General features: G+C 42.1%; 1 protein-coding gene across 7 annotated transcripts in view; it reads right to left on the bottom strand.

Annotated features, from left to right (window-relative positions):
• LOC129844193 (pleckstrin homology domain-containing family A member 6-like) overlaps positions 1 to 27079 on the bottom strand; it is a 116483-nt gene that overhangs the window by 62385 nt on the left and 27019 nt on the right. For 6 of the 7 annotated variants that reach the window (XM_055912622.1, XM_055912618.1, XM_055912621.1 and 3 more), the window contains exon 6: positions 21200 to 21300. In XM_055912622.1, coding sequence (XP_055768597.1) covers positions 21200 to 21300 — 101 coding nt within the window. Of the gene's footprint in view, positions 1 to 21199; positions 21301 to 21396; positions 21964 to 27079 lie in introns of those variants that run through there. The other variant, XM_055912624.1, reaches the window with a different exon arrangement.

Here is a 27079-nt window from a genome sequence, read left to right as displayed (position 1 = left end):
GAGGAAGCAGGTGGTTCATTCTCCATAGGGGGAAGCAGGTCATGTGCCTATGATGCCATCAACGTAATTTCCTGCCACGGTGGAGAGTGCTGGGATACCTCCTCCTTGAGAGAGGATGCTGATGCAAGCCATGGCAACACCATAGTAACAGCATCAGCACCAGTAGGTTATACTGTATGTATATGACATGGTCCAGCAAGAACGGGCTACATTTTATTCTTGGAGGGATATTTTTTTCTGGAGCCCCCCGCAGAAATGGTTTGAAAAAATATACAGTGCCAGTCAAAAGTTTGGACACATCTACTCTTTCAAGGGTTTGTTTAAAAAAAAACTATTTTCTACATTGTAAAATAATAGTGACGACATCAAAACGATGAAATAACACATATGGAATCATGTAGTAACCAAATGTTAAACAAATAAATTCAAATATACTCAAATATACTCAAATATATTTGAGATTCTTCAAAGTAGCCACCCTTTGTCTTGATGACAGCTTTGCACACGCTTGGAATTATCTCAACCAGCTTCATGAGGTAGTCACCTGGAATGCATTTCAATTAACAGGTGTACCTTGTTAAAAGTTCATTTGTGGAATTCATTTCCTTTTTAATGCGTTTGAGACAATCAGTTTTGTTGTGACAAGATGATGTTGGTATACAGAATATCGCCCTATTTGGTAAAAGACCAAGTCCATACTATGGCAAGAACAGCTCAAATTGCTGCAAAGAAACCACGACTAAAGGACACCAATAAGAAGAAGAGACTTGCTTGGGACAAGAAACATGAGCAATGGACATTAGACAGGTGGAAATCTGTCCTTTGCTCTGATGAGTCCAAATTTAGTAGTTGAACGGATTATCTCTGCATGTGTGGTTCCCACCGTGAAGCATGGAGGAGGTGGTGTGATGGTGTGGGGTGCTTTGCTGGTGACACTGTTGATGATTTATTTAGAATTCAAGGCACACTTAACCAGCATGGCTACCACAGCAATCTGCAGTGACACGCAATCCCATCTGGTTTGCGCTTAGTGGGACTATCATTTGTTTTTCAACAGGACAATGACCCAAAACACACCTCCAGGCTGTGTAAGGGCTGTTTGAATAAGAAGGAGAGCGATGGAGTGCTGCATCAGATCACCTGGCTTCCACAATCAACTGACCTCAAACCAGTTGAGATGGTTTGGGATGAGTTGGACTGCAGAGTGAAGGAAAAGCAGCCGACACGTGCTCAGCATATGTGGGAACTATTTCAAGACTGTTGTAAAAGCATTCCTCATGAAGTTGATTGAGAGAACACCAAGTGCAAACTTCTTGCACAAAATATATTTTGACTTGTTTAACACTTTTTTGGTTACTATATGATTCCATATGTGTTATTTCATAGTTTAGAAGTCTTCACTGTTATTCTACAATGTAGAAAATAGTAAAAATAAAGAAAAACCCTTCAATGAGTAGGCGTGTCTAAACTTTGACTGGTACTGTAAATCATATACAATTCTGGAACATAAATTATTACAGTTTTATGAATTTAATACACAGATAATGCTGTAAATGTATTGATAGTAATCAAGGCAGAGATCACTTTCTCAAAATGTTCTCTCACTCTGCCCTCTCTACCTACTTTATAGCATCATCTCTCTCTCCCCTGTCTCTCTCCCCCCTCTATACACATATCTCTCTCTCCCCTCTCTCTCCCTCCTCTATATACATATCTCTTTTCACCATCTCTCTCCCCCCTCTATACACATATCTATTTTCACCATCTCTCTCCCCCCTCTATACACATATCTCTTTTCACCATCTCTCTCCCCCCTCTATACACATATCTATTTTCACCATCTCTCTCCCCCCTCTATACACATATCTCTTTTCACCATCTCTCTCCCCCCTCTATACACATATCTCTTTTCACCATCTCTCTCCCCCCTCTATACACATATCTCTTTTCACCATCTCTCTCCCCCCTCTATACACATATCTCTTTTCACCATCTCTCTCCCCCCTCTATACACATATCTCTTTTCACCATCTCTCTCCCCCCTCTATACACATATCTCTTTTCACCATCTCGCTCTCTTTCTGTCTCTCTCTGTTCTTCTAGCAGTAATACGTTCAGGGATGCAGGTCATTGGTAACATGGGTCTGGGTTGAAGGTGTATGATTATATGCTGTCCCTGGGCACTGCATGGAGGGGGGGGGGGGTGAGGGATGAGGGAGGGAAGAGATGGGGAGGGGTGTGGGACAGTTGAGTGATGAGGACAGCGAGAGGGAGGAGAGGGGTATATACTGTTGGGATTACAGTGTAATAGACACTGAGGTGAAGGGTGTAACTGAGGTTCATGGAATACTCCTAGCTCACTCCATTGAACAAGGATTCTAACAGGAGGCGACGGGAACGCCGAACAGGGAACAGAAAGATGTGCCAGATGAGGGCAAATATTCTTAACCGTTAAAACAGGGAAACATGCCCCCCCTCTCCTTTTCTCCCTCCCCTTTTCATTTTCTACCATCCCTTTTAAACCTCTTCCATTCTCTTTCCAGCCTTGTACTCCCTCTCTCCTCTCTTCTTCTGTATTCTCTATACCATGCCACCTCCCTGCTGTCCCTCCTCCTCCCCCACCTCTCCATTGCTCTCTCTAACATTCTTGTAAATGTCAGTAAATATAAGTCCGTTAGTTCTTCCATGCACTGCTCACAAGCTTCATGAGACTCTGTTGCTTTCTGATCTAACCTGTGTGCATGTGTGTTCGTGTGTGCTTGTGCATGTGTTTGTTCTTGGGTGTGTGTGTAAACACCAAGGCGGCGGATGCAGAGATACAATACACAGTGGGCCTGACTAGTCAAACATGCCCTGGGGTACACTGGCATCACGTCTCCATGTCATGAGACGCTTCTCTGGGGTGAAGAGGAAGAAAAGGCGTCTCCCTCCCTCTCCAGTGGTAAATAAGTCCAGGAAGTCACGCTCTAAGCCAGCATGTCACTGACAGTCATCCCATCATTCAGTACAGTAGATGAGCTCTTATTAACAGGTGCTAGTTAAGAGAGAGATTGAAATAGAGAGGAGGGGTCCAGGATTGATGCTGACAACAGCTGATCCGTGACCCCACTCTCTGAGGGTGTTGCATGTGTAGAATGCACACTTGTGTGAAATAGGACAAATCTAAGCACCCACCTAATTATGTATTATGGAGTGGCGACAAAGGGAGTGTGGGACTAGACGAAGAGAGGAAAGACAAAAATAAGACAAAATTACTTTCCAAACACATACACTCAAAGGCTGGGCAGACTGTTGGGAAAGGGAGAATGGGACTGCATCAGGGGAGGGAAAATAAGAGATTGACCCCAGCCAAGCATCCCTCAGCACCTCTGTATTACTGCAACATATTACCCTCCATATCTATATCTGCTACACTGCACAGCTCTGTATATCTCTACAACATGGGCCCTCCCTACAGTATCTAGGCTTTTAATATCTATGTTCGTCCCCCTACAATGCACAGCTCTCTAGATTTATACAACATGGACTCTCCCTACAGTATCTATGCCTTGCATATCTATGTCCTGCTGTAATACAAATCCCTCTGGACCTCTGCATATCTACAGTATATGAATGTGCACATCTAGAGTATGTCCTGGGCTGGGAATGGCCCATCTCACCCAAAAGAATATGGAATGTGCTCCTCACAAAACACTCGATATGACCTTATCAGTTTTAAATATGCTGAATGACAACGGCACCATCTTAATGAATACCTTATCACTGGCAGTCTCACTGTCTGTTCTGGGCTGAAGAATGTGTGCGTTTGTGTTGGTGTGTTGTATAATGATTATTTAGTAATCAGAGCTATATATTTATCCAAATATATGCCTTTGACAGTGATTATTTGAGGGCTGTGACGAAATAATGGGTTTTGCTGAGTCTAGCCTATTAATTTCTAAGTGTAGCTCCCAACTTAGGATGTTTTTATGAGTGTTGCTTGTGTACGTCTATGAATCTGGGTCTGGGTAAATAGACACGCAGAAGATGGTAGTTCTAGCAGAGAGAGAGAGACATAGACTGCTGCTGCACTATCCTTATGTAAGACCTCTTCATTAATATTCTATGAGCACTATTCTGACAGTGAGTGAGCCGAGTGAGTCTCTGTCTGTCTGTCTGTCTGTCTGTCTGTCTGTCTGTCTGTCTGTCTGTCTGTCTGTCTGTCTGTCTGTCTGTCTGTCTGTCTGTCTGTCTGTCTGTCTGTCTGTCTGTCTGTCTGTCTGTCTGTCTGTCTGTCTGTCTGTCTGTCTGTCTGTCTGTCTGTCTGTCTGTCTGTCTGTCTGTCTGTCTGTCTGTCTGTCTGTCTGTCTGTCTGTCTGTCTGTCTGTCTGTCTGTCTGTCTGTCTGTCTGTCTGTCTGTCTGTCTGTCTGTCTGTCTGTCTGTCTGTCTGTCTGTCTGTCTGTCTGTCTGTCTGTCTGTCTGTCTGTCTGTCTGTCTGTCTGTCTGTCTGTCTGTCTGTCTGTCTGTCTGTCTGTCTGTCTGTCTGTCTGTCTGTCTGTCTGTCTGTCTGTCTGTCTGTCTGTCTGTCTGTCTGTCTGTCTGTCTGTCTGTCTGTCTGTCTGTCTGTGTGTGTGTGTGTGTGTGTGTGTGTGTGTGTGTGTGTGTGTGTGTGTGTGTGTGTGTGTGTGTGTGTGTGTGTGTGTGTGTGTGTGTGTGTGTGTGTGTGTGTGTGTGTGTGTGTGTGTGTGTGTGTGTGTGTGTGTGTGTTCCTACATTAGCAGGACCCCAGGTCCTAACATTTTACCTGCATGTCCTGAAAAGTTAGTTAGAAACATTTTATTTTTGGTTATTTCTTTTATCAGGTCCTGAATTTGTTAAACTTATATTTTAAGCTTAACGGTTAGAATTAGGGTTTTGGGGTTAAGGTTAGGTTAGGTTTAAGGTTAGCATTACGGTTAGGTTTAAGGTTAGCATTAGGGTTAGGTTTAGAGTTTTGGGAAAATAGGATTTTAAATGTTCAAACATTTTTACACTCCAAAAAGTCCTGACATTTCACAAAAACAAAGTGTGTGTGTGCGTGTGTGTGCATGTACATTCTTGCTTGCATGAGTGTGTGTGTTCACTGCATGTACATGGCCGCGAGAGTGTATGCATCTGTGTTTTCCATCTGTGATCAAGGTCGGCAGGTAGCCTAACGGTAAAGAGCACCGTGCTTCTACATCTGCATTGCTTGCTGTTTGGGGTTTTAGGCAGGGTTTCTGTACAGCACTTTGTGACATTGGCTGATGTAAAAAGGGCTTTATAGGCAGCGGACGTAAAGGTAACGTAAAGGTAATGGCGGACTGAACGAAGTTATGTAGAGCACCTCAAGATAAAACATAATATTCGAAATATCTGCTAAATTAGACTAAAATATTAGCACTAAATAATCTGGTGGGTGATAACCTTCAATCTGGATAATAACACAAAACAAATCCTAAGACTAGAGACAATTATCGACAAATATTACGAAAACAAGCAACACCCAAACATGACGGAGAGTAAGACAGGGGAACCGATTCAAAAACGAAAACGTGACTCCTCAACCGACACGGATGATCTAATATTCTCACCACCAGCAATGGTAAAGGTCGAAACCGATCTGTTAAAATCAATAAATGACAAACTGGGTATACTTGAATTAGTTAGTAAAGATATAAAAGAGTTGAAGGCAAGCCTAGAGATGAGTGATGAAAAAGCTGCGACATTGGAGAAGGAAACACACGCGCTAAAAGGGACAGTCAATAAGATTGAAACCGAAATGAATGAATTTAAAAAGGAGAACAACGTTCTGAAGGAATGCTTACTGGACATACAAACTAGATCCATGAGAGAGAATTTGGTACTTACAGGTATCCAAGAGAAAGAAGGAGAGGTTCCTGAATCTGTAGTTAGAGAGTTCCTTTTTGCAGCGCTTCAGATTCCACGCGAAGTTATCCATAAGATCCAACTTGAACGTGTACACCGCCTCGGACAGAGAGGGCAGAGGTACGAACGCCCAATCGTTGCCAAATTTGCTTCATTTAAAGACAAAATAATGGTTAAAAGCCTGGGTAAAAGACTTGCTGGGACCAAAATTGGCATGAATGATCAGTTTCCGAAAGAAATTGCAGAACGGCGCAAAGTTCTGTATCCAATTTTCAAAGAAAATAGATTAAAAGCGAAACGAGTAGCTCTCGTCGTTGATAAACTATATATTGATAACCAGTTGTTCAGAGACACAAAGATTACTCCATGGTTATTTTAAAAATTACAAAGTTCTCATAGATGAGGAAAATAAACACAATTCAAGCCCGGTTACTGATTGTAACAATACAATACAAAATATAGCTTTTCTATAAATCTTCACATATAACTAATTGAACACAAGCACTATTTCTACATAGTGAAGATAAAAACTAAGTAAACAGAAGGCACAGTATGTGTGGTGTGTGTTTATTTTTATTTGTTATGTTTGGAAAGTTGAGTGAGTGAGTAATGAAATAGTTGCATATCCCAGAGCCAGTGTATTGCTGTGGGCCGGGTATGAGAGGGCTTTCAATGTTGTTCAAATGATGGATATACTTTTATAATGAATTATACATCTTATTTATTTATTGTCCTATCATGGGGAACTACATTTTTAAAATAAATTATATCTAATTATTTATTATCCTATTTTAATGGTACGGTCCATGGCCCTATACCCTAGACACCCACATGAATGGCCCAGATACTAAGGAGAAGTCCCTAACTGTTTTATGTGCATGCTGTAAGCGGTCTGTATGCAGCCAAAATGAGGTCAGGGACCATGAGCAGCACTGCCCCCTCAAGATTCTGAGCCTGCTTGGCAGGGTTGGTCCTACAAAGCCAAAGCCCCCTAAAGGGAGAGCATAATAAACAAGGAAATTCTCAAAGCTGCTAATGAGAACCTTGACGACCTTGTACCTAGCCGGTGGGGATTCCGGTGGGTGCCCCCACCCAGGCAGTGGCAGTGCTGGCAACACTAGCTGCAGTAACCCATGGGGAGGGGGTCACACTCGGACATTCAGAGATTATTGTGGCCCTGGTGGCACGAAACCAATCGGACTGCATGGAGATGCTTGGGAACATGGTCAAAATGGATGACCGTATTGTGGGTGTTTCAGGAAGAAGGTGTACATTTGACCTCCATCATCTAGGATGTGACAATGGTAAATAAATCTCTACATTTATGCTCATTTTTTGCGCGGTCTTGCAGGCCTTCTCATGCAGCTGCAACTGCAAGTACATTTGTAAATCATGACCCATCTTGAGTTGGGCTCTGGGATGGTGCAATTGTTGAGAGGGTGAGCTTATGGTTGTGTGGGGGTAAGGGCTGAATGTGTGTGGGTGTATGTGTGTATCCCACAACTGTTGCGAAGGAAGAAGTAAAAGATGTTAGGGACTATAGAGGATGATTCACAGCAATATGTAATAAAAATCGAGGTGAGGGCGATGGAAATGCATTTGGCAATGGATCTGCTTCGGTTCGGTGGATGGTGCTGTGTGCACTTTTCGAAGGATGGATCCCAGTCGGTCCGGGGCTGTGCGATGCGGGGGGTCGGGGGTGGTCTGCCGGGCATTGGGATGACAACCCAACTCGAGATGGGGGCTTTTGGCGGGTGGAATAGTGGGGACCAATTGGAGGTTTGCTTAGTGGAGATGCAAATGTCATGGTACAACTATATAGACACTCAATCATTATGTTACTTTTTAATAGGACGTTTACAAACATATATTTTGATAAAAATAATTGAAAGGTGTGTCTCATTATGGTAAGTGGGGAAATAAGTATAGCCAGTTACAATTGTAATGGCTTAGCAGATAATAAGAAAAGACGATCAGTATTTACCTGGCTAAAAGAGAAGGATTATAATATCTACTGTTTACAGGAAACCCATTCGACAGTTTTAGATGAAGTTTTGTGGAAAAAGAACTGGGGGGGCGAAATATATTTCTCCCATGGGCAAAGAAATTCAAAAGGGGTGATGGTTTTAATTAATAATAACTTTGATCCAAATGTGCAACTTGTCCAAACAGATCCTCAAGGTAGATGGATTATTTTAAATATGTTATTGGACAATAAACATATATGGTTTATTAACCTATACGGTCCGAATAATGATGATCCAAGCTTCTTTGACAATATATATAAGAATGTATCAACTCTACAAGCAACACTAGACTCTATTATTATAGTGGGAGATTTTAATACGGTCTTAACCTGTTGGGGATGGGGGCGCTGTTTAGACTATTTATGCTAATGTGGCTAATTTTTTAAACGGCTTCCCACAAAATCCTTGATCGTACAATATGCATATTATTATTATTATTGGATAGAAAACAGTCTATAGTTTCTATAGGAGTTGAAATTTTGTCTCTAAGTGGAACAGAGCCCATTCTACAGCAATTTCCCTGACATGGAGTCAGATTTGAGAAACGTTGGCCACTTTTCTGAAGTCATTTAAACGGGCACTGTCGTTGCTATGACTATACGGACACTTCTTACGTCTTCCCCTGGATGCCTTTACGTGATGACGATTCCAACGGGCTCGATTGCTCGTTCACAGGCACTACAAATGAAAAAAACCTTTAGCTAGCAAGTCTTTTCTTGCTGCGTAACGCGCGTGGAAGACACCGACCCTCTCCTGTTCCAAGCATTAGTTTAGCCTGTTATATTTCTCCGGTCATCTTTTCACTCGTTATAGGAGTTACAAACATCACAAAGTAGTTAATTTAAAGCGTTTTATAGCAATTTATATCCGTTTAGTGCGATTTTGGGACATTTATTTTTGCAACGATGTGAAAAGTTGGGAACGCTTTTCAGTTCATCCCGAACGTAGTTGACATTTCCACATGGCAAGAGGACAGCTTTCCACCAAAAGACGATTTCTCCCAAGAAAGGATCCTTTGCCCAAGATACTGATGGAAGAACAGCTCAAGGTAGGACATTTTTATTATGATAAATCGTGTTTCTGTCGAAACATTTTAGTGGCTTAGGACGCCATGTTTTTTGACGTAGCTTCGCTTGGCGCAAACTGTATTGAAAAGTAAGGATAAATTAAAAAATGTAATAACGCAATTGTATTAAGAATTAAATTGTCTATCAATCCCTGTCCACCCTATATTTTTTAGTCACGTTTATGAGTATTTATGTATAAGAGTAGATCACTGTCTAAGTGGCGCAAGGACAAATTCTGACCAGCTGAGTTACATTTCACATTGTCTAACCATGATTTTGGTGGCTAAATATAAACATTTTCGATCAAACTGTATATGCATGTTGTAATGTGATGTTACAGGAGTGTCATCGGAAGAATTCTGAGAAGGTTAGTGAAAAAATTAATATCTTTTGGCGATGTTGACTTTTATCGCTCACTTTGGCTAGAATCAATGCTGGGCTGCTAATTGCTATGTGCTAAGCTAATATAACGATTTATTGTGTTTTCGCTGTAAGACACTTAGAAAATCTGAAATATTGTCTGTATTCACAGGATCTGTGTCTTTCGATTCGTGTATGCTGTGTATTTTTACGAAATGTTTGATGATTAGTAGTTAGGTAAACACGTTGCTCATTGTAATTATTCTAGTCCATTTGTGATGGTGGGTGCAATTGTAAACTATGCCATATACCTGAAATATGCACTTTTTTCTAACAAAACCTATCCCATACCATAAATATGTTATCAGACTGTCATCTAATGAGTTTTTTTGTTGGTTAGGGGCTATAAATATCTTAGTTTAGCCGAATTGGTGATGGCTACTGGTGTTGGTGGACAAATAAAAGATGGTGGAATATGCTAATGTGTTTTTAGGTAATAGATGTACATCTTTACATATTGTGTCTTCCCTGTAAAACATTTTAAAAATCGGAAATGTTGACTGGATTCATAAGATCTGTGTCTTTCATTAGCTGTATTGGACTTTAATGTGTGAAAGTTAAATATTTTAAAAAAATATTTTTTTTGAATTTCGCGGCACTGGTTTTTCAGTGGGGGGGGGGGGGGTGTGCCGCTAGCGCCACGCTGATCCTAGACAGGTTAAATACCTCTATGGACCGGAAAGGAAATCACACTACAAACTATCACCCTCAGGCACTTAAGGAAATCAGGAATGTCATGGATATATTGGAATTAGTGGAAATATGGAGACTTAAATACCCTGACCTAGTGAGATATACATGGCGGAGGCTTAATCAAGCTAGTCGCCTTGACTACTTTCTTATATCATTCTCTCTGGCACCAAAAGTTAAAAAGTGTTTGATAGGGGACAGAATGCGGTCGGATCATCACATAATTGGCATATATATTACTCTTACAGAATTTCCACGTGGGCGAGGATATTGGAAATTTAATCAAAGCCTACTAGATGATAAATTGTTTAGAACTAGGACAGAAGAATTTATAACTGACTTTTTTAGACATAACATAGGTACAGCAGATCCCCATATTGTATGGGACACTTTTAAGTGTGCCTTTAGAGGCCATGCAATTCAGTACTCATCTATAAAACAAAAGCAATTTCGATCAAAAGAGTCCATATTAACAAAGGAAATTGAAGGACTAACAGTACAGTTAGATAACAATAAAAACGGTACCATAGAGGCACAGAATAAGTTAGAGGAAAAACAAAAAGAAATGGAGGAACTTATTCAAGAAAGATCCAGTGTAATATATTACAAAAATAAAGCGAACTGGATGGAATATGGGGAAAAATGCACCAAATTCTTTTTCAATCTTCAATATAGAAATGCTACCAAAAAAAACGTATTAAAACTTGTTACAAATGATGGAGTCACGCATGATTCACCAAATGATATTTTGAAAGAGGAAGTAAAGTACTTTAAGAATATATTTTCGTTTCAGGCTCTTCCATCTCCACTAACTGAAACTAATTGTATGGATTTTTTCCCTAATAATAATGTAAAATTAACATCTGTACAGAAAGACTCATGTGAAGGCCTAATTACAGAGGAGGAACTACTTGATGCAATTGGGGCCTTTAAGGATGGGAAAACTCCAGGACTGGATGGCATACCAGTGGAAGTATACAAACATTTTTTTGATATACTCAAAGGACCATTATTAGCTTGTTTTAACCACTCCTATATAAATGATAGATTATCAGACACGCAACAAGAAGGTGTGATATCATTATTACTGAAACAGGACCCAAGTGGTATATATAAAGATCCAGTCCATTTAAAAAATTGGAGACCTCTTACACTTCAGTGTTGTGATGCAAAAATCCTAGCAAAATGCTTGGCGCATAGAATAAAAAAAGTTTTGTCAGATATTATTCATCCTAATCAGACAGGTTTTTTACATGGACGATACATTGGAGATAATATAAGGCAAGTACTGGAAACAATAGAACACTATGAAATATCGGGGACACCAGGCCTGGTTTTCATAGCTGATTTTGAAAAGGCTTTTGATAAAGTACGAATGGAGTTTATATATAAATGCCTAGAATATTTCAATTTTGGGGAATCTCTTATAAAATGGGTAAAAATTATGTATAGTAACCCTAGGTGTAAAATAGTAAATAATGGCTACATCTCAGAAAGTTTTAAACTATCTACAGGAGTAAAACAAGGTTGTCCACTATCGGCATATCTATTTATCATTGCCATCGAAATGTTAGCTGTTAAAATTAGATCAAACATTAATATTAAGGGATTAGAAATCCAGGGCCTAAAAACTAAGGTGTCATTGTACGCTGATGATTCATGTTTTCTTTTAAAACCACAACTAGAATCTCTCCACGGCCTCTTAGAGGATCTAGATACATTTGCTATCCTCTCTGGATTAAAACCAAATTATGATAAATGTACCATATTACGTATTGGATCACTAAAAAATACACATTTTACATTGCCATGTAGTTTACCAATTAAATGGTCTGACGGTGATGTGGACATACTCGGTATACAAATCCCAAAAGAAAGAAATGATCTCACTCCAATAAATTTTTATAGAAAGTTAGCAAAAATAGATAAGATCTTGCTACCATGGAAAGGAAAATACCTGTCTATTTGTGGGAAAATCACCCTGATTAACTCTTTAATCATATCACAGTTTACCTATTTGCTTATGGTTTTGCCTACACCTAGTGACCTGCTTTTTAAATTATATGAACAAAAAATATTCAATTTTATTTGTAACGGCAAGCCAGATAAAATTAAAAGGGCCTATTTATATAACGAATATGAATTCGGAGGGCAGAAATTATTAAATATTAAAGCATTAGACCTCTCACTAAAGGCATCAGTCATACAAAAGTTATACTTAAATCCAAACTGGTTCTCTAGTAGATTGGTACGAATGTCTCATCCTATGTTCAAGAAGGGCCTTTTTCCCTTTATTCAGATTACACCTGCTCACTTTCGGTTGCTTGAAAAGGAAATAATCTCCAAAATATCTTTATTTTTTAAACAAGCCTTAGAAAGTTGGTTGCAATTTCAGTTTAATCCACCTGAAAGGACGGAAAAAATTGTACAACAAATCTTGTTGTTAAATTCAAATATAGTAATTGATAAAAAAAAATGTATTTATCGAAGAAATGTTTAAAAAAGGTATAATTTTTGTGAATGATATCATAAATAGGACTGGTGGAGTAATGTCACACATGCAGCTAACACAGACATATGGAAATGTCTGCTCTACCCAAAATTACAACCAATTAATTGCAGCATTACCACAAAAATGGAAGAGGCAGGTGGAAGGGGATAAAAGTAAGGAACTTGTATGTCGGCCTTATATTAAAGAACATAAATGGTTAAAGAAAAGTGTGATAAATAAAAACATATACCAATTTCATTTAAGGACCAAAAAACTTACAGCTGTGCCATATAAATTGCAAAATAGTTGGGAAGAGATTTTCGATGTACCCATTCCATGGCACATGGTTTATGAATTGATACGCAAAACAACGCCGGATTCAAAACTTTGAATTTTTCAATTTAAATTATTGTACAAAATTCTTGCAACTAATAGAATGTTATATATATGGGGGATACAATCTTCCCAGCTCTGTAGATTCTGCTGTGAGGAGGCAGAGTCATTAGACCATTTATTTTGGTATTGTCCGCATGTAGCTCGTTTTTGGTCACAGGTCCAGGAATGGTTGAAGAATTGCAACATTTGCGTAGAACTAACGCTACAGATAGCAATACTGGGGGATTTGAAAAGCCATAGTCAATCAATCAATAATATAATAATTATTTTAGCAAAAATGTTTATTTTTAATTTACAATCCGTGGAAGCTATGAGAATAGGAAGATTCAAATCTTTTGTGAAGCATCACAGCACAGTTGAAAAATATATGGCAAATAAAAATCCGAAATGGATGATGTTGGAAGATAGATGGGAAAGGTTGAGTGGAGCTGAAGGGTGGGACTAATAGCAAGATAAACAATGTAGGGCATACGGGATCTGTGAAATGTGTATAGGTGTGGAGCTATTGTGAAATAGCACAGTTACAAGTGGAAATCAAACTGGATGGACAACAGAAATAGAGGAAGGACTAAGAACAAACAAGAGAGAACTATTATAAAGTAGACTGTGTCTGTAAAATGTGTATAAGATGTATAAATTGAAGGTAAAAACAGAAATGTTTATCAGTTTACTCCAATTGGGGGATCGGTGGTAGGGTTTGCGGGGAATAATAATAAAGGTATACTCTTTAAAAAAAGTATGTATGTCTATGTAGGTATGTGTATGTATATATGTGTATATGTATGCATACGTGAATGGATATATATATTTACCCCAAAAATATGGGGGATTGGAAATGATGCAGACAATTACATTGGAAGCAACATTCTTTCCGCAATATTAAGCTGATCCACCCCCCCCCAAAAAAAAAAAAAAAAAAAGGGCTTTATAAATACATTTGATTGATTGATTGATTGGTCCAGACATGGAAAGGTCGCTGGATTAAATCCCTGAGCCGACTAGGTGTAAAAATCTGCCAATGTGCCCTTGAGCAAGGCACTTAACCCAAATTGCTCCTGTAAGTCTCTCTGAATAAGAGTGTCTGCTAAATTACTAAAATGTAAAGGTGACCAAAACCCTTAGCTGGTCTGGGACAGGCAACATGTCCATACAAAATGTTGTCCAGTGTTGGTGTTGTCCAGTGTTAGTGTTGTCCAGTGTTGGTGGTGTCCAGTGTTGGTCTTGTCCAGTGTTGGTGTTGTCCAGTGTTGTTGTTATCCAGTGTTGATGTTGTCCAGTGTTGGTGTTATCCAGTGTTGGTGTTGTGCAGTGTTGGTGTTGTCCAGTGTTGGTGTTATCCAGTGTTGGTGTTGTCCAGCGTTGGTGTTGTCCAGAGTTGGTGTTGTCCAGAGTTGGTGTTCTCCAGAGTTGGTATTGTCCAGTGTTGGTGTTGTGCAGTGTTAGTTTTGTCCAGTGTTGGTGTTGTCCAGTGTTGGTGTTGTCCAGTGTTGTTGTTATCCAGTGTTGATGTTGTCCAGTGTTGGTGTTGTCCAGTGTTGGTGTTGTCCAGCGTTGGTGTTGTGCAGTGTTGGTGTTGTGCAGTGTTGGTGTTGTCCAGTGTTGGTGTTGTCCAGTGTTGATGTTGTCCAGTGTTGATGTTGTCCAGTGTTGGTGTTGTCCAGTGTTCGTGTTGTCCAGTGTTGGTGGTATCCAGTGTTGGTGTTATCCAGTGTTGGTGTTGTGCAGTGTTGGTGTTGTCCAGCGTTGGTGTTGTCCAGCGTTGGTGTTGTCCAGAGTTGGTGTTATCCAGTGTTGGTGTTGTGCAGTGTTGGTGTTGTCCAGTGTTGGTGTTGTCCAGTGTTGGTGTTGTCCAGTGTTGGTGTTGCCCAGTGTTGGTGTTGTCCAGTGTTGGTGTTGTCCAGTGTTGGTGTTATCCAGTGTTGGTGTTGTGCAGTGTTGGTGTTGTCCAGTGTTGGTGTTATCCAGTGTTGGTGTTGTGCAGTGTTGTTGTTATCCATTGTTGGTGTTGTCCAGTGTTGGTCTTGTCCAGTGTTGGTGTTGTGCAGTGTTGTTGTTATCCAGTGTTGGTGTTGTCCAGTGTTGTTGTTATCCAGTGTTGGTGTTGTCCAGTGTTGGTGTTATCCAGTGTGGGTGTTGTGCAGTGTTGTTGTTATCCAGTGTTGGTGTTGTCCAGTGTTGGTGTTGTGGAGTGTTGGTGTTGTCCAGTGTTGGTGTTGTCCAGTGTTGGTGTTGTCCAGCGTTGGTGTTGTCCAGAGTTGGTGTTGTCCAGAGTTGGTGTTGTCCAGTGTTGGTGTTGTCCAGTGTTGGTGTTGTCCAGTGTTGGTGTTGTCCAGTGTTGGTGTTGTCCAGTGTTGGTGTTGTCCAGCGTTGGTGTTGTCCAGCGTTGGTGTTGTCCAGTGTTGGTGTTGTCCAGCGTTGGTGTTGTCCAGTGTTGGTGTTATCCAGTGTTGGTGTTGTCCAGTGTTGGTGTTGTGCAGTGTTGTTGTTATCCAGTGTTGGTGTTGTCCAGTGTTGGTGTTGTGCAGTGTTGTTGTTACCCAGTGTTGGTGTTGTCCAGTGTTGGTGTTGTCCAGTGTTGGTGTTGTCCAGTGTTGGTGTTATCCAGTGTTGGTGTTGTCCAGTGTTGGTGTTGTCCAGCGTTGGTGTTGTCCAGCGTTGGTGTTGTGCAGCGTTGGTGTTGTGCAGTGTTGGTGTTGTCCAGTGTTGGTGTTGTCCAGTGTTGATGTTGTCCAGTGTTGATGTTGTCTAGTGTTGGTGTTACACACACACACAAATTAACGCATGTACACACACAAATTAGCGCATGTACACTCACATACACATACACACACAAATTAACGCAGGTACACGCACATACACACAAGTAAATGCATGTTCACACACACAAATTAACGCATGTACACGCACATACACACACATACACACAAGTAAATGCATGTTCACACACACAAATTAACGCATGTACACGCAAAGACACGCACACAGTCCACATTTTTTACATGTCTAACACAATAATGAAACACAGTGGAACACACGCAAAAGCACCTGTACAGGAAGTAGCACAAACGCCCGCAGGATGTAACAATTCCCTTTCATAAGCCACCTGATATGTGGCACTGTTCACTGTCAGAAACACACACACACACCTATAGCTGTAACTCAATCTTAAGACGCTAGTAAACCAGTCAAACACACACACACCACAGACCACAGACCACAGACCACACACCACACACCACACCCCACAGACCACAGACACCACACACCACAGACCACACACCACACACCACAGACCACAGACCACAGACCACAGACCACACACCATACACCACACACCATACACCACACACCACACACCACACAAATCTAAACCACACAAGGTTGAACTATGTGTGGTCAGGTAGGGTTGAACCACGTTTAAACCACCCAGGCTAAGACAGGTAGTGTTGTCATGGTGACGCCGGTCATAAGTAAGATCTATTCCATGTTCCAACCACATCTCTGTTTCTGTTACCTCAGACTGCACTTTTTTTACATGTCTAACACAATAATGACACACAGTGGACAAAAGCACCTGAACAGGAAGTAGCACAAACACCCGCAGGAAGTAACGATCCCCTTTCATAAGCCACCTGATATGTGGCACTGTTCACTGTCAGAAATACACACACACACACCTATAGCTGTAACTCAATCTTAAGACGCTAGTAAACCAGTCAAACACACACACACCACACACCAAATCAAATCAAATCAAATGTATTTATAGAGCCCTTCTTAAATCAGCTGATATCTCAAAGTGCTGTACAGAAACCCAGCCTAAAACCCCAAACAGTAAGCAATGCAGGTGGAGAAGCACGGTGGCTAGGAAAAACTCCCTAAAAAGGCAGGAACCTAGGAAGAAACGAAGAGAGGAAGCAGGCTATGAGGGGTGGCCAGTCCTCTTCTGGCTGTGCCGGAAGAACACACACCACAAACCACACACCACACACCACACACCCAGGCTGCTCTCTCTGTTTGGCGCTCACAGCAAAACATCATTCATCAAGTCCTAACAATCTGATAGTGCTATTGAATAGGCTTGATCAGGCTCATATCTAAAGTGTTAGAGATTATACCCTTTCATTTAATGAAGCATTCATGACTTCATGCCCCCCAAAAATATTTAGGTACTGAAAAGTCAAGTCAAAGCAGTTCACCTTTGAAAGGTAATCTTATAATCAAAGCTAAAATGTACTTTAGAGTCTCTCCCCCGCTCCCTGATTCTCTCTCATTGGTCGGTTTGAAGTAACAGGCGTCATAAAGATGTAGCTCTACAGGAATCCCAGCAGACTCAAGGAGCGTGCTCAGACTCGACTTCCCTCCCGTCCCGTATCAACCCGTCCCAACCCCTCCTCAGCCCGAGGGGCCCCACCAGACCAGACAAGGGTGGCCAGCCCCAAAACACACCTTCCCTTCCCCCCACTCACGAGAGCCTGACCAGATCAGACCACCACCCGGTATTAGTACTGAGAACACTTAAACACTATGACATACCTGTACTGTCTGTCTGTCTTACAATATAACAGCACTTACCCCTGCATATCTGGCTGCACATCCTCCTTTACTTAGACACTGTGATATATCTTAACCCCCATGTACTGTATACTATCTAATCCCAAATACCTGGCTAATACAGAGAGCCACGTTCCTGGAACAATACAGAACAGTCCAGTACAGTACAGAACAGAACAGTACAGAACAGTACAGTACAGTACAGTACAGAACAGAACAGTACAGTACAGTACAGTACAGTACAGAACAGAACAGAACAGAACAGTACAGAACAGTACAGAACAGTACAGTACAGAACAGAACAGAACAGAACAGTACAGAACAGTACAGTACAAAGCCCTTAAAAGCAACATTGAAAACCATGTACTTGGTTGACTTGTTAACACAGAGCATTAAGATCCATCTCATAGCTTGTAAAACTCCAGCACTATAACATCAGAAACACAGACAGCCTTTTGTAGACCTACGCAGCACTTAGTGCATCCAGTTATAGTCCACACTGTCAATACCTGAAACACTAAAGGTCTCTCTAGAAACCCTGGCTGGTCTGCTCTGTCCTCATGACTCATACTGTCTCACACTGCCTCCCTGTAGAATCAACACCAGGCAGCAGGCTAACAACACGGAGGGAAGGAGACTAGTAACATTTTACTGGCCAGCACGACCACAACATCCAGCTGAACCCAGAGTACTGTGTCAATGTACTGTAAGAACATTACGGGATTTTGCTTATTAATCTACTGCCATTTGTTTCTACAACCATGTGTACTACAGAGGAGCCAGTGTAGCTGGGTGAAACCTCCAACTAGCTACTGCTCTGCAGTATAGTCTACTGCCTCATAGAACCGGCAGGCAAATGCCATGTCACCACGGCACTCACAGCAGCTCTCATATCAACACCGACACACAGACGCTGGGGCAACAACGAACAATACACTGCAACGAAACACTGCAACACACATACTGTACAACCCATACATCTTAATCACAGAAACCAAATGAACCTGCTGATCTGAATAATTTGAAGAGATTTGACTAAAGCATGTTTCAAAATGGTATTGTGTCACCTTTCTGAAACAGACTGTGTGTGGGAAATCCCAAAACAGGTTACACTAACAGTGATTGCATAGAGATGATTTGTGACTTACGACTAGTGACAGGGACTATATTGGGAAATAGCTTTTAGCTGGTACTTGAGCTCCACATTCTGAGATAGTGATTAATATGCATTGGCTGTGTTATAAACCATTTGAATGAACGTGATATAATATATCATGCTTATATGGTTGTTTGCATGATATTGTTCTCTCTCCCCTCAGCTACTGCCTGGAAGACCAGAAGAAGAACACAGGACACTTTCTCTCTCTCTGCCTCTCCCTCGCTCACTTTGCCTATCTGTGTGTGTCTCTCTCTCAGCATTATTTTTTATTAATGCGCACTTCAATGCAAAGTACAGTGTGAGGAGAGAGAGAGAGAGAGCGAGAGAGAGAGAGAGAGAGAGGCAAAGTCTTCTCATGCTTTGTTGATTTCAAGAAAGCCTTTGACTCAATTTGGCATGAGGGTCTGCTATACAAATTGATGGAAAGTGGTGTTGGGGGTAAAACATACGACATTATAAAATCCATGTACACAAACAACAAGTGTGCGGTTAAAATTGGCAAAAAACACACACATTTCTTCACACAGGGTCGTGGGGTGAGACAGGGATGCAGCTTAAGCCCCACCCTCTTCAACATATATATCAACGAATTGGCGCGGGCACTAGAACAGTCTGCAGCACCCGGTCTCACCCTACTAGAATCCGAAGTCAAATGTCTACTGCTTGCTGATGATCTGGTACTTCTGTCACCAACCAAGGAGGGACTACAGCAGCATCTAGATCTTCTGCACAGATTCTGTCAGACCTGGGCCCTGACAGTAAATCTCAGTAAGACCAAAATAATGGTGTTCCAAAAAAGGTCCAGTCGCCAGGACCACAAATTCCATCTAGACACCGTTGCCCTAGAGCACACAAAAAACTATACATACCTCGGCCTAAACATCAGCACCACAGGTAACTTCCACAAAGCTGTGAACGATCTGAGAGACAAGGCAAGAAGGGCATTCTATGCCATCAAAAGGAACATAAATTTCAACATACCAATTAGGATCTGGCTAAAAATACTTGAATCAGTCATAGAGCCCATTGCCCTTTATGGTTGTGAGGTCTGGGGTCCGCTCACCAACCAAGATTTCACAAAATGGGGCAAACACCAAATTGAGAATTCAGAATTCTGCAAAAATATCCTCCGTGTACAACGCAGAACACCAAATAATGTATGCAGAGCAGAATTAGGCCGATACCCACTAATTATCAAAATCCAGAAAAGAGCCGTTAAATTCTACAACCACCTAAAAGGAAGCGATTCCCAAACCTTCCATTACAAAGCCATCACCTACAGAGAGATGAACCTGGAGAAGAGTCCCCTAAGCAAACTGGTCCTAGGGCTCTGTTCACAAACACAAACACACCCCACAAAGCCCCAGGACAACAGCACAATAAGACCCAACCAAATCATGAGAAAACAAAAAGATAATTACTTGACACATTGGAAAGAATTAACAAAAAAACAGAGCAAACTAGAATGCTATTTGGCCCTAAACAGAGAGTACACAGTGGCAGAATACCTGACCACTGTGACTGACCCAAACTTAAGGAAAGCTTTGACTATGTACGGAATCAGTGAGCATAGCCTTGCTATTGAGAAAGGCCGCCGTAGGCAGACATGGCTCTCAAGAGAAGACAGGCTATGTGCACACTGCCCACAAAATGAGGTGGAAACCGAGCTGCACTTCCTAACCTCCTGCCCAATGTATGACCATATTAGAGACACATATTTCCCTCAGATCACACAGATCCACAAAGAATTCGAAAACAAATCCAATTTTGATAAACTCCCATATCTACTGGGTGAAATTCCACAGTGTGCCATCACAGCAGCAAGATTTGTGACCTGTTGCCACAAGAAAAGGGCAACCAGTGAAAAACAAACACCATTGTAAATACAACCCATATTTATGCTTACTTATTTTAACTTGTGTGCTTTAACCATTTGTACATTGTTACAACACTGTATATATTTAATATGACACTCGTAATGTCTTTATTGTTTTGAAACTTCTGTATGTGTAATGTTTACTGTTAATTCATTTTGTTTGTTTCACTTTTGTGTATTGTCTACCTCATTTGCTTTGGCAATGTTAACACATGTTTCCCATGCCAATAAAGCCCCTTGAATTGAATTGAATTGAATTGAGAGAGAGAGAGAGAGAGAGAGAGAGAGGGAGAGAGAGAGAGAGAGAGAGAGAGAGAGAGAGAGAGAGAGAGAGAGAGAGAGAGAGAGAGAGAATAAATAAAGGTGTTTGGTTTTGACAGGCTGCCAGACATCTCTGCTTATTCCCTATTATCCCCACTGTACACTGCCCCTACTGTCCACAATGTCACCACTTCTCCCTGGGTTGTCTGAGGGACAATCACGTGTCCCCAGCATCCAAACCCCAACAAATCCATCAGCCCCAATCCTAGATAGAGTATTTAAATGGCCCCAATATCACTGCTGCTCTCTCTGTCCAGGGTGATAATCCTTATAGTGTACTCATCGTACTGCCTCATCATCAGGGTACTGACCTTAAAGGCGTGCTTTCGGCTGATGTTATCCGACGTCTGCACCCCTCCAATCCCAAAGCTGAGCAGAGGAAGACTTCCCAACACTCCTTCCTCCTTCTCGTCTGGATTGGAGGAAGAGGAAAAAAGAGAAATGAAGATCAAAATAAACAACAAATCTGAGAAACAGATCTAATATGATCGGATGGGTCTCAACCTACAGTAAGTAAAGAGGACTGAATTGTAAATACAGTCAGTTCTGTTGTGACAGTCGGTCCTCTCCTCTAGTTGTAGCTGTGGCTGTAGCTGGCTCAGTGAGCACTACCATAGAACCTCCCTGGAACAACAGACCCCCGTCCCACTCTAGTGGAGTCCTAGAATAGATATCCATGTTGGTCCAGCAGTCCAGTGAGAAGTGACGGTACACACACACTCTCTCACACACACTCTCAAACACACTCACACATACTGGTGTAGATCCAACGATAGGCAGAAAAAAACAAGCAGAGTGTTGGGAAAAAGGAGGAGTGCAAGAGAAGCACGTGTGCTGATTAAATAATGGAGCAGGTGATGAACATTTCAGGGGCTGGAGATGAGGCTGGCAGGGTGTCCACTGAAGCTACTGCCCTCTCGCTCAGTCTCTGTCTCACTCTCACTCTGCCTGGCTTTCTCCTTCTCTCGCTCGGCTGTTCGCTCTCTCGTTCTCTCTCTCTCTCTATCAGAGCTGTACTGCGTAGACACCAGCCTTCCTCTGTTGCAGATCTCATGTGTGTGTTGAGAGAGAGCGAGCGAGAGACAGGGGGAGGAGGGAGGGAGCGAGAGACAGGAGGAGGAGGGAGGGAGCGAGAGACAGGAGGAGGAGGGAGCGAGCGAGAGGAGGAGGGAGAGAGCGAGCGAGAGACAGGGGGAGGAGGGAGCGAGCGAGAGACAGGGGGAGGAGGGAGCGAGCGAGAGACAGGGGGAGGAGGGAGGGAGCGAGAGACAGGAGGAGGAGGGAGCGAGCGAAAGGAGGGGGGGAGGAAGGAGCGAGCGAGCGAGAGACAGGGGGAGGAGGGAGCGAGCGAGAGACAGGGGGAGGAGGGAGCGAGTGAGAGACAGGGGGAGGAGGGAGGGAGCAAGAGACAGGGGGAGGAGGGAGGGAGTGAGAGACAGGGGGAGGAAGGAGGGAGCGAGAGTGGGGGGGGCATGGTGTTTGTGTTTGTGCAATCATAGAGTACTCTCTGCGCTGTGCTCTCTGTGTGTGTGCGAGTGTGTGTGTGTGTGTGTGTGTGTGTTTGTATTAGCGATCAGCCCATGTGACTCAGTGTTGCTGGAATCCTGAATTCTGGGCTCCAGCCAACTGTACCTGCCCTCTCTCCAACAATCAGAGAGCAGGGTGTTCTGCTACACACAGACAGGTAAATAGCCACGTCTCTCTCTCTCTCTCTCTTCCTGTCTTCCTCTCTCCCCATCTCTCTCTCAAACAAATTCACCTCACATGGTCTGTATTTCATGCAAAAACTCTCACACACACATTCATGGTAAGAGACACGTGCTCATTCTCAAACACACAATAACTGAAAATAAATGAAATATCTCACATATACTGTAGGCTACCAAGTGGTACTAAATATATGGCATCATACAAACACACACAAATAATGTATGTAATAAGAAACAATGTGATTTATTGCCAAACAGCCTTTCACATCCTGAGGAGAAACTTGGTGAGGAGAAATAGAGTTGTTATTGGGAAACCTGTGGCAGAGCTTCTCAGCATTCAACAACCAATCCTGTCCCCACCCATGGACACAGAGGCAGAAGGAGAGGCAACACACACACACAGCTCTGGAAAAACACACTTCTGAAGACACTCCTGCTAACACACACACGTTTGAAGAAGCAGAGTAATTGAAAGGTCCCCTACAATGACAGGTTTCCCTGTGAAAATGTCACCTCATTCTGACTCATACCATGGCAGTCTGACTCCTGGCTGCATTCCCTGCTGCTGCTACTGTCACACCTGTTTGACACCACACAGAGTCCCTCACGTAAGTACATACGTACGTATGTGCGTGCGTGCGTGCGTGCGTACGTGCGTGCGTACGTGCGTGCGTACGTGCGTGTGGATGAAGGGTCAGCAGTAGTAAATCAGCTCTCTGACAGATGTGTATTAGCATCCCAAAACAACAGCAGCTCAACACTTCCTGAAGATGGCAGTTACGTAAAGGGCTAACACTCTATTTCACTGAGAGTTACTCTATGTGTATGCCCGGGGCAGCTCGGACATTGGCGAAGTAACTTGTGAAGTAAGGTCCTTGATTGTACATACAGTATTAGACAGTCAGGATGTTTTGAGAAACTTTAGAGATGAGGGTGGTATGTAGGCTAGTTGTTAGAGATACAGACCTGGAGGGATGCAAGTTCAAATCCTGGGTAGGGAAAACCTATACACACACTCCTAATGTCCAGAGAACCACCAACACTACTCCACCTCTCCTGGCCAGGACAGCTGGCACGCTTTGACAATATCACACCCAAGTCCCAACAACAAAAGACCTTGGACTCTTTCTGCCCATTTCTCGCCCCTCTCTCCTTGCTGGCATGGATACCGTGGCAGTAAACTGCACAGTCACACATTCTCCATTGTCATGTCTCCCTCCCTTCCTCTCTCTTTTTCCACAACACAACTAGGAGAGAAGGGCGGGAGACCAAAACAACCCATGAGACGAGTGCTGAATCCAGAGAGAGGAATCACTGTAACCAGAGGAAGAGTCCCATGTGGCTCAGTTGGTAGAGCATGGTGCTTGCAATGCCAGAGTTGTGGGTTTGATTCCCGCGAGGAACCAGGATGAAGAAAAATATATCACTACTGTAAGTCGCTCTGGATAAGCGTGTCTGCTAAATGACTGTAATGTCATCTAGAGAAGGGGTGATTAATAGGAAATGGAGAAACAGTAGAAAAGTGAGTGGAGCTCAGGGGCCAGTTGCTGAATGTGGAAAAATGACAGTGACTTCACACTGAGCTATTAAATCACAGAACAATTGGAACAATTACATATGAAAGACGCAAGCAGGGATTTTTCCCTGAATATTCTTATAATTTAATTTATCTTCTTTTCTTTGAGGACATCCTTATTCAGGTCAGATTTGCATCTGTGTGTATGGGATAGGGTAGACAACAGGGCCAGTTCCAGGTTAACTGCCTGACTCCAGGGCATTCTAGGATAATTCTGCTTCAGCAGAAAATATTGTTCTGTCAATTCTCACATAGGAACTTCATTGGGAGGAAGGACGTTTAACATGCTTTTTACTTTTTTTGAGAAAATCATGATGATAGTGGCCATTTCAGGCCTTTTTAGACGTATACAATGATCTGTGAACCGTACATGATACAGACATCACCGTGTTGTCATTATACTCCTAATTGTGTGCTCTAAAATATGGAGTATCAGTACATTCTGAAATACAACATGAATTTTTTCAACATTAAAACTATTCATCTTAATATCTTAAAACTACCCTTTTTGATGTAACTTATTTTTAGACATATTGTTAGTAAAAATATACTATTCAAACGTCACATTTCCAGAGTGGGCTCTCTGGAACTTTTAATGATATGACCAATTTTATACATAGAAATTGACATTATAGTTAATTTACCAATCACAGCCCTCCTTTAGGATTGCACATTCAGTAAATCACCAGCAGAGTTCCTTTTGAATCCATTTTCCCATTCACTGTGTTGGTGGTGCTCTTAAAATGTATCATACATTCAGAATTAGCAGAGAAACTCTGAAATTTGATGTGCTTGTATATTGTTCCAAACAATGCATTTTTAAACAAAGAAAATCAAAAAGAGTCGTTTTTAGATACTAACATTAAAAAAAATATGTTGAAAAAATGAATGTGACTTTTTTTTCTTCAGAATCTAGACATACTCCATATGTTAGTGCACACAATAAGGAGTATAATGAGACCAAGATGTTGTGTGTCATGTGCGGTTCACAGATCACAGGGTCTTACAGGAGGCATGTCTGGGTCTAAAAAGGGCCTAAAATGATTTTAAAAAACAGGGTTTGTGATACAATGTAAAAAAATATATATATAAAACCTCCTTCCTCCCAATTAAGTTGCTATGTGGGAATTGCCAGAACAATTGAAATACCAAAAATATTTTCCTCTCCAATGCCGTGGTATCACCCTCTAGTATTAAAACACTGTCCTAATTACTTCCTGTAGTTCACAGGATACAGGTAGATCCACTAACACATTCACTCATCTTGTTCAACTTTTAACCTGGAGTTCACACTCTCTCAGGACTAGGAAAAGGTGTGTTTGGACTAAGTCAACAGGGAAGATTCGTGTCACATACTCACGCGTTCACTCGCACACACAGACACACAAACACTCTCACACACACTCACACACAGGCACACACACGCAAACATGAACACACACACGGATTAATTTACAGTAGCTGTTAAGATCTTTTCCTTGGTTGTAATGGGCAGGTTGCTTTTGATGGAACCGTTACAGCAGTAATGGATAGATAATGACTCTGACAGAGTCCAGCTCTACAGTAACTAAACACACACACACACACACACACACACACACACACACACACACACACACACACACACACACACACACACACACACACACACACACACACACACACACACACACAGACACACACACACACACACACACACACACAGCCTGCACAACATCAAGGCACCAGAATATCATCATCGGATTGGTTGGGGTAATAAGTCCACTGAACTGTTAAAGAAGCATAAGAAGAAGGCTGCCCATTGTACAACATGTACTGTACAAAGCAAATGATAGAAACACACACACACCAAAACATGCACACAAGAATGCTTTCTCTCACACTTACACAACAACACACCACACACACTAAACATGGCTCTCACAAGCAATCCCGGGGTCACGTTGCTACGGCATGTTGCTAGGGCATGTAGCTACGGAATGTTGCTAGGGCATGTTGCTAGGGCATGTTATAGGGACTGTTTACGGTGACACAGCGAAATGCTGCAGAGCTCCAAACACACACATACAGTACACAAATTCCACACCCTCATGAAGTGAGGGTTAGGTCAAAGTTCAACCCTCTATGACTGTGTGAGCAGGGAGGGTCTCGACATAGCTCACATGACTCCCTGCTTAAATAAAGATTAAATAAATAAATGACAGAATATACTACTACATGTCCTGAGATAGAGGTGAAAGAGGCACCAAGACGTACTAAAACTAAATCCTCAGTCATCCTTCAATATGTATTTATTTTAGACAGCACCTTTACTCCAGCTGTTTCAGTACAGACCATCTTTGTCCCTGGGGAGGGAAATGTCACCACATCTCATGATGAATTTTATTCTACTACTACAGCCCCCAAAGTGAAACTGAACAGGGATGTAGGAACAAGAGAAACGGCAAAACATAAAATATTACCCAAAGTAGCTGCCCCAGGTGTTCTCACTTGTGATGAGGCTTAGTGGTGCAGTTCTTAAAAACATTGAAGGACAAAATGGGCTTGAGGGGTTGCTAAGAGGAAAATCACACCAGATTTCTCCTAATCTCCTCCCCTTTCTTCCACTCTCTTTCTCTTATCTCCTCCCTTCCCTCTCTTCCTGTTATCTCCTCTCTCTACCCTCCTGCTCTCTCTCTCTCCCTCTCTCTCTCCTTCTCCCTCACTCTCTCTCCCTCGCTCTCTCTCCCTCTCTCCCTCTCTCTTTTTCTGCTCTCTCCTTTTCTCTCTCTACATCCGGATGCGGGGCCTCACACAAGCTTTTAAAAAACAATTTGATTCTGTGCTGATAAGAATAGGTCTGGTGGTAAACAAGTTACTGTAGGTATGGCTCCTGCTTTGTCTCACTCGGACAATAAGTCCTGCAG

This window comes from Salvelinus fontinalis, unplaced genomic scaffold, assembly GCF_029448725.1.
Source record: "Salvelinus fontinalis isolate EN_2023a unplaced genomic scaffold, ASM2944872v1 scaffold_0193, whole genome shotgun sequence".
Lineage (NCBI taxonomy): Eukaryota > Metazoa > Chordata > Actinopteri > Salmoniformes > Salmonidae > Salvelinus > Salvelinus fontinalis.
The sequence above is the reverse complement of the archived record's forward strand: the minus strand, read 5'-3'. Positions and strand labels throughout refer to the sequence as shown.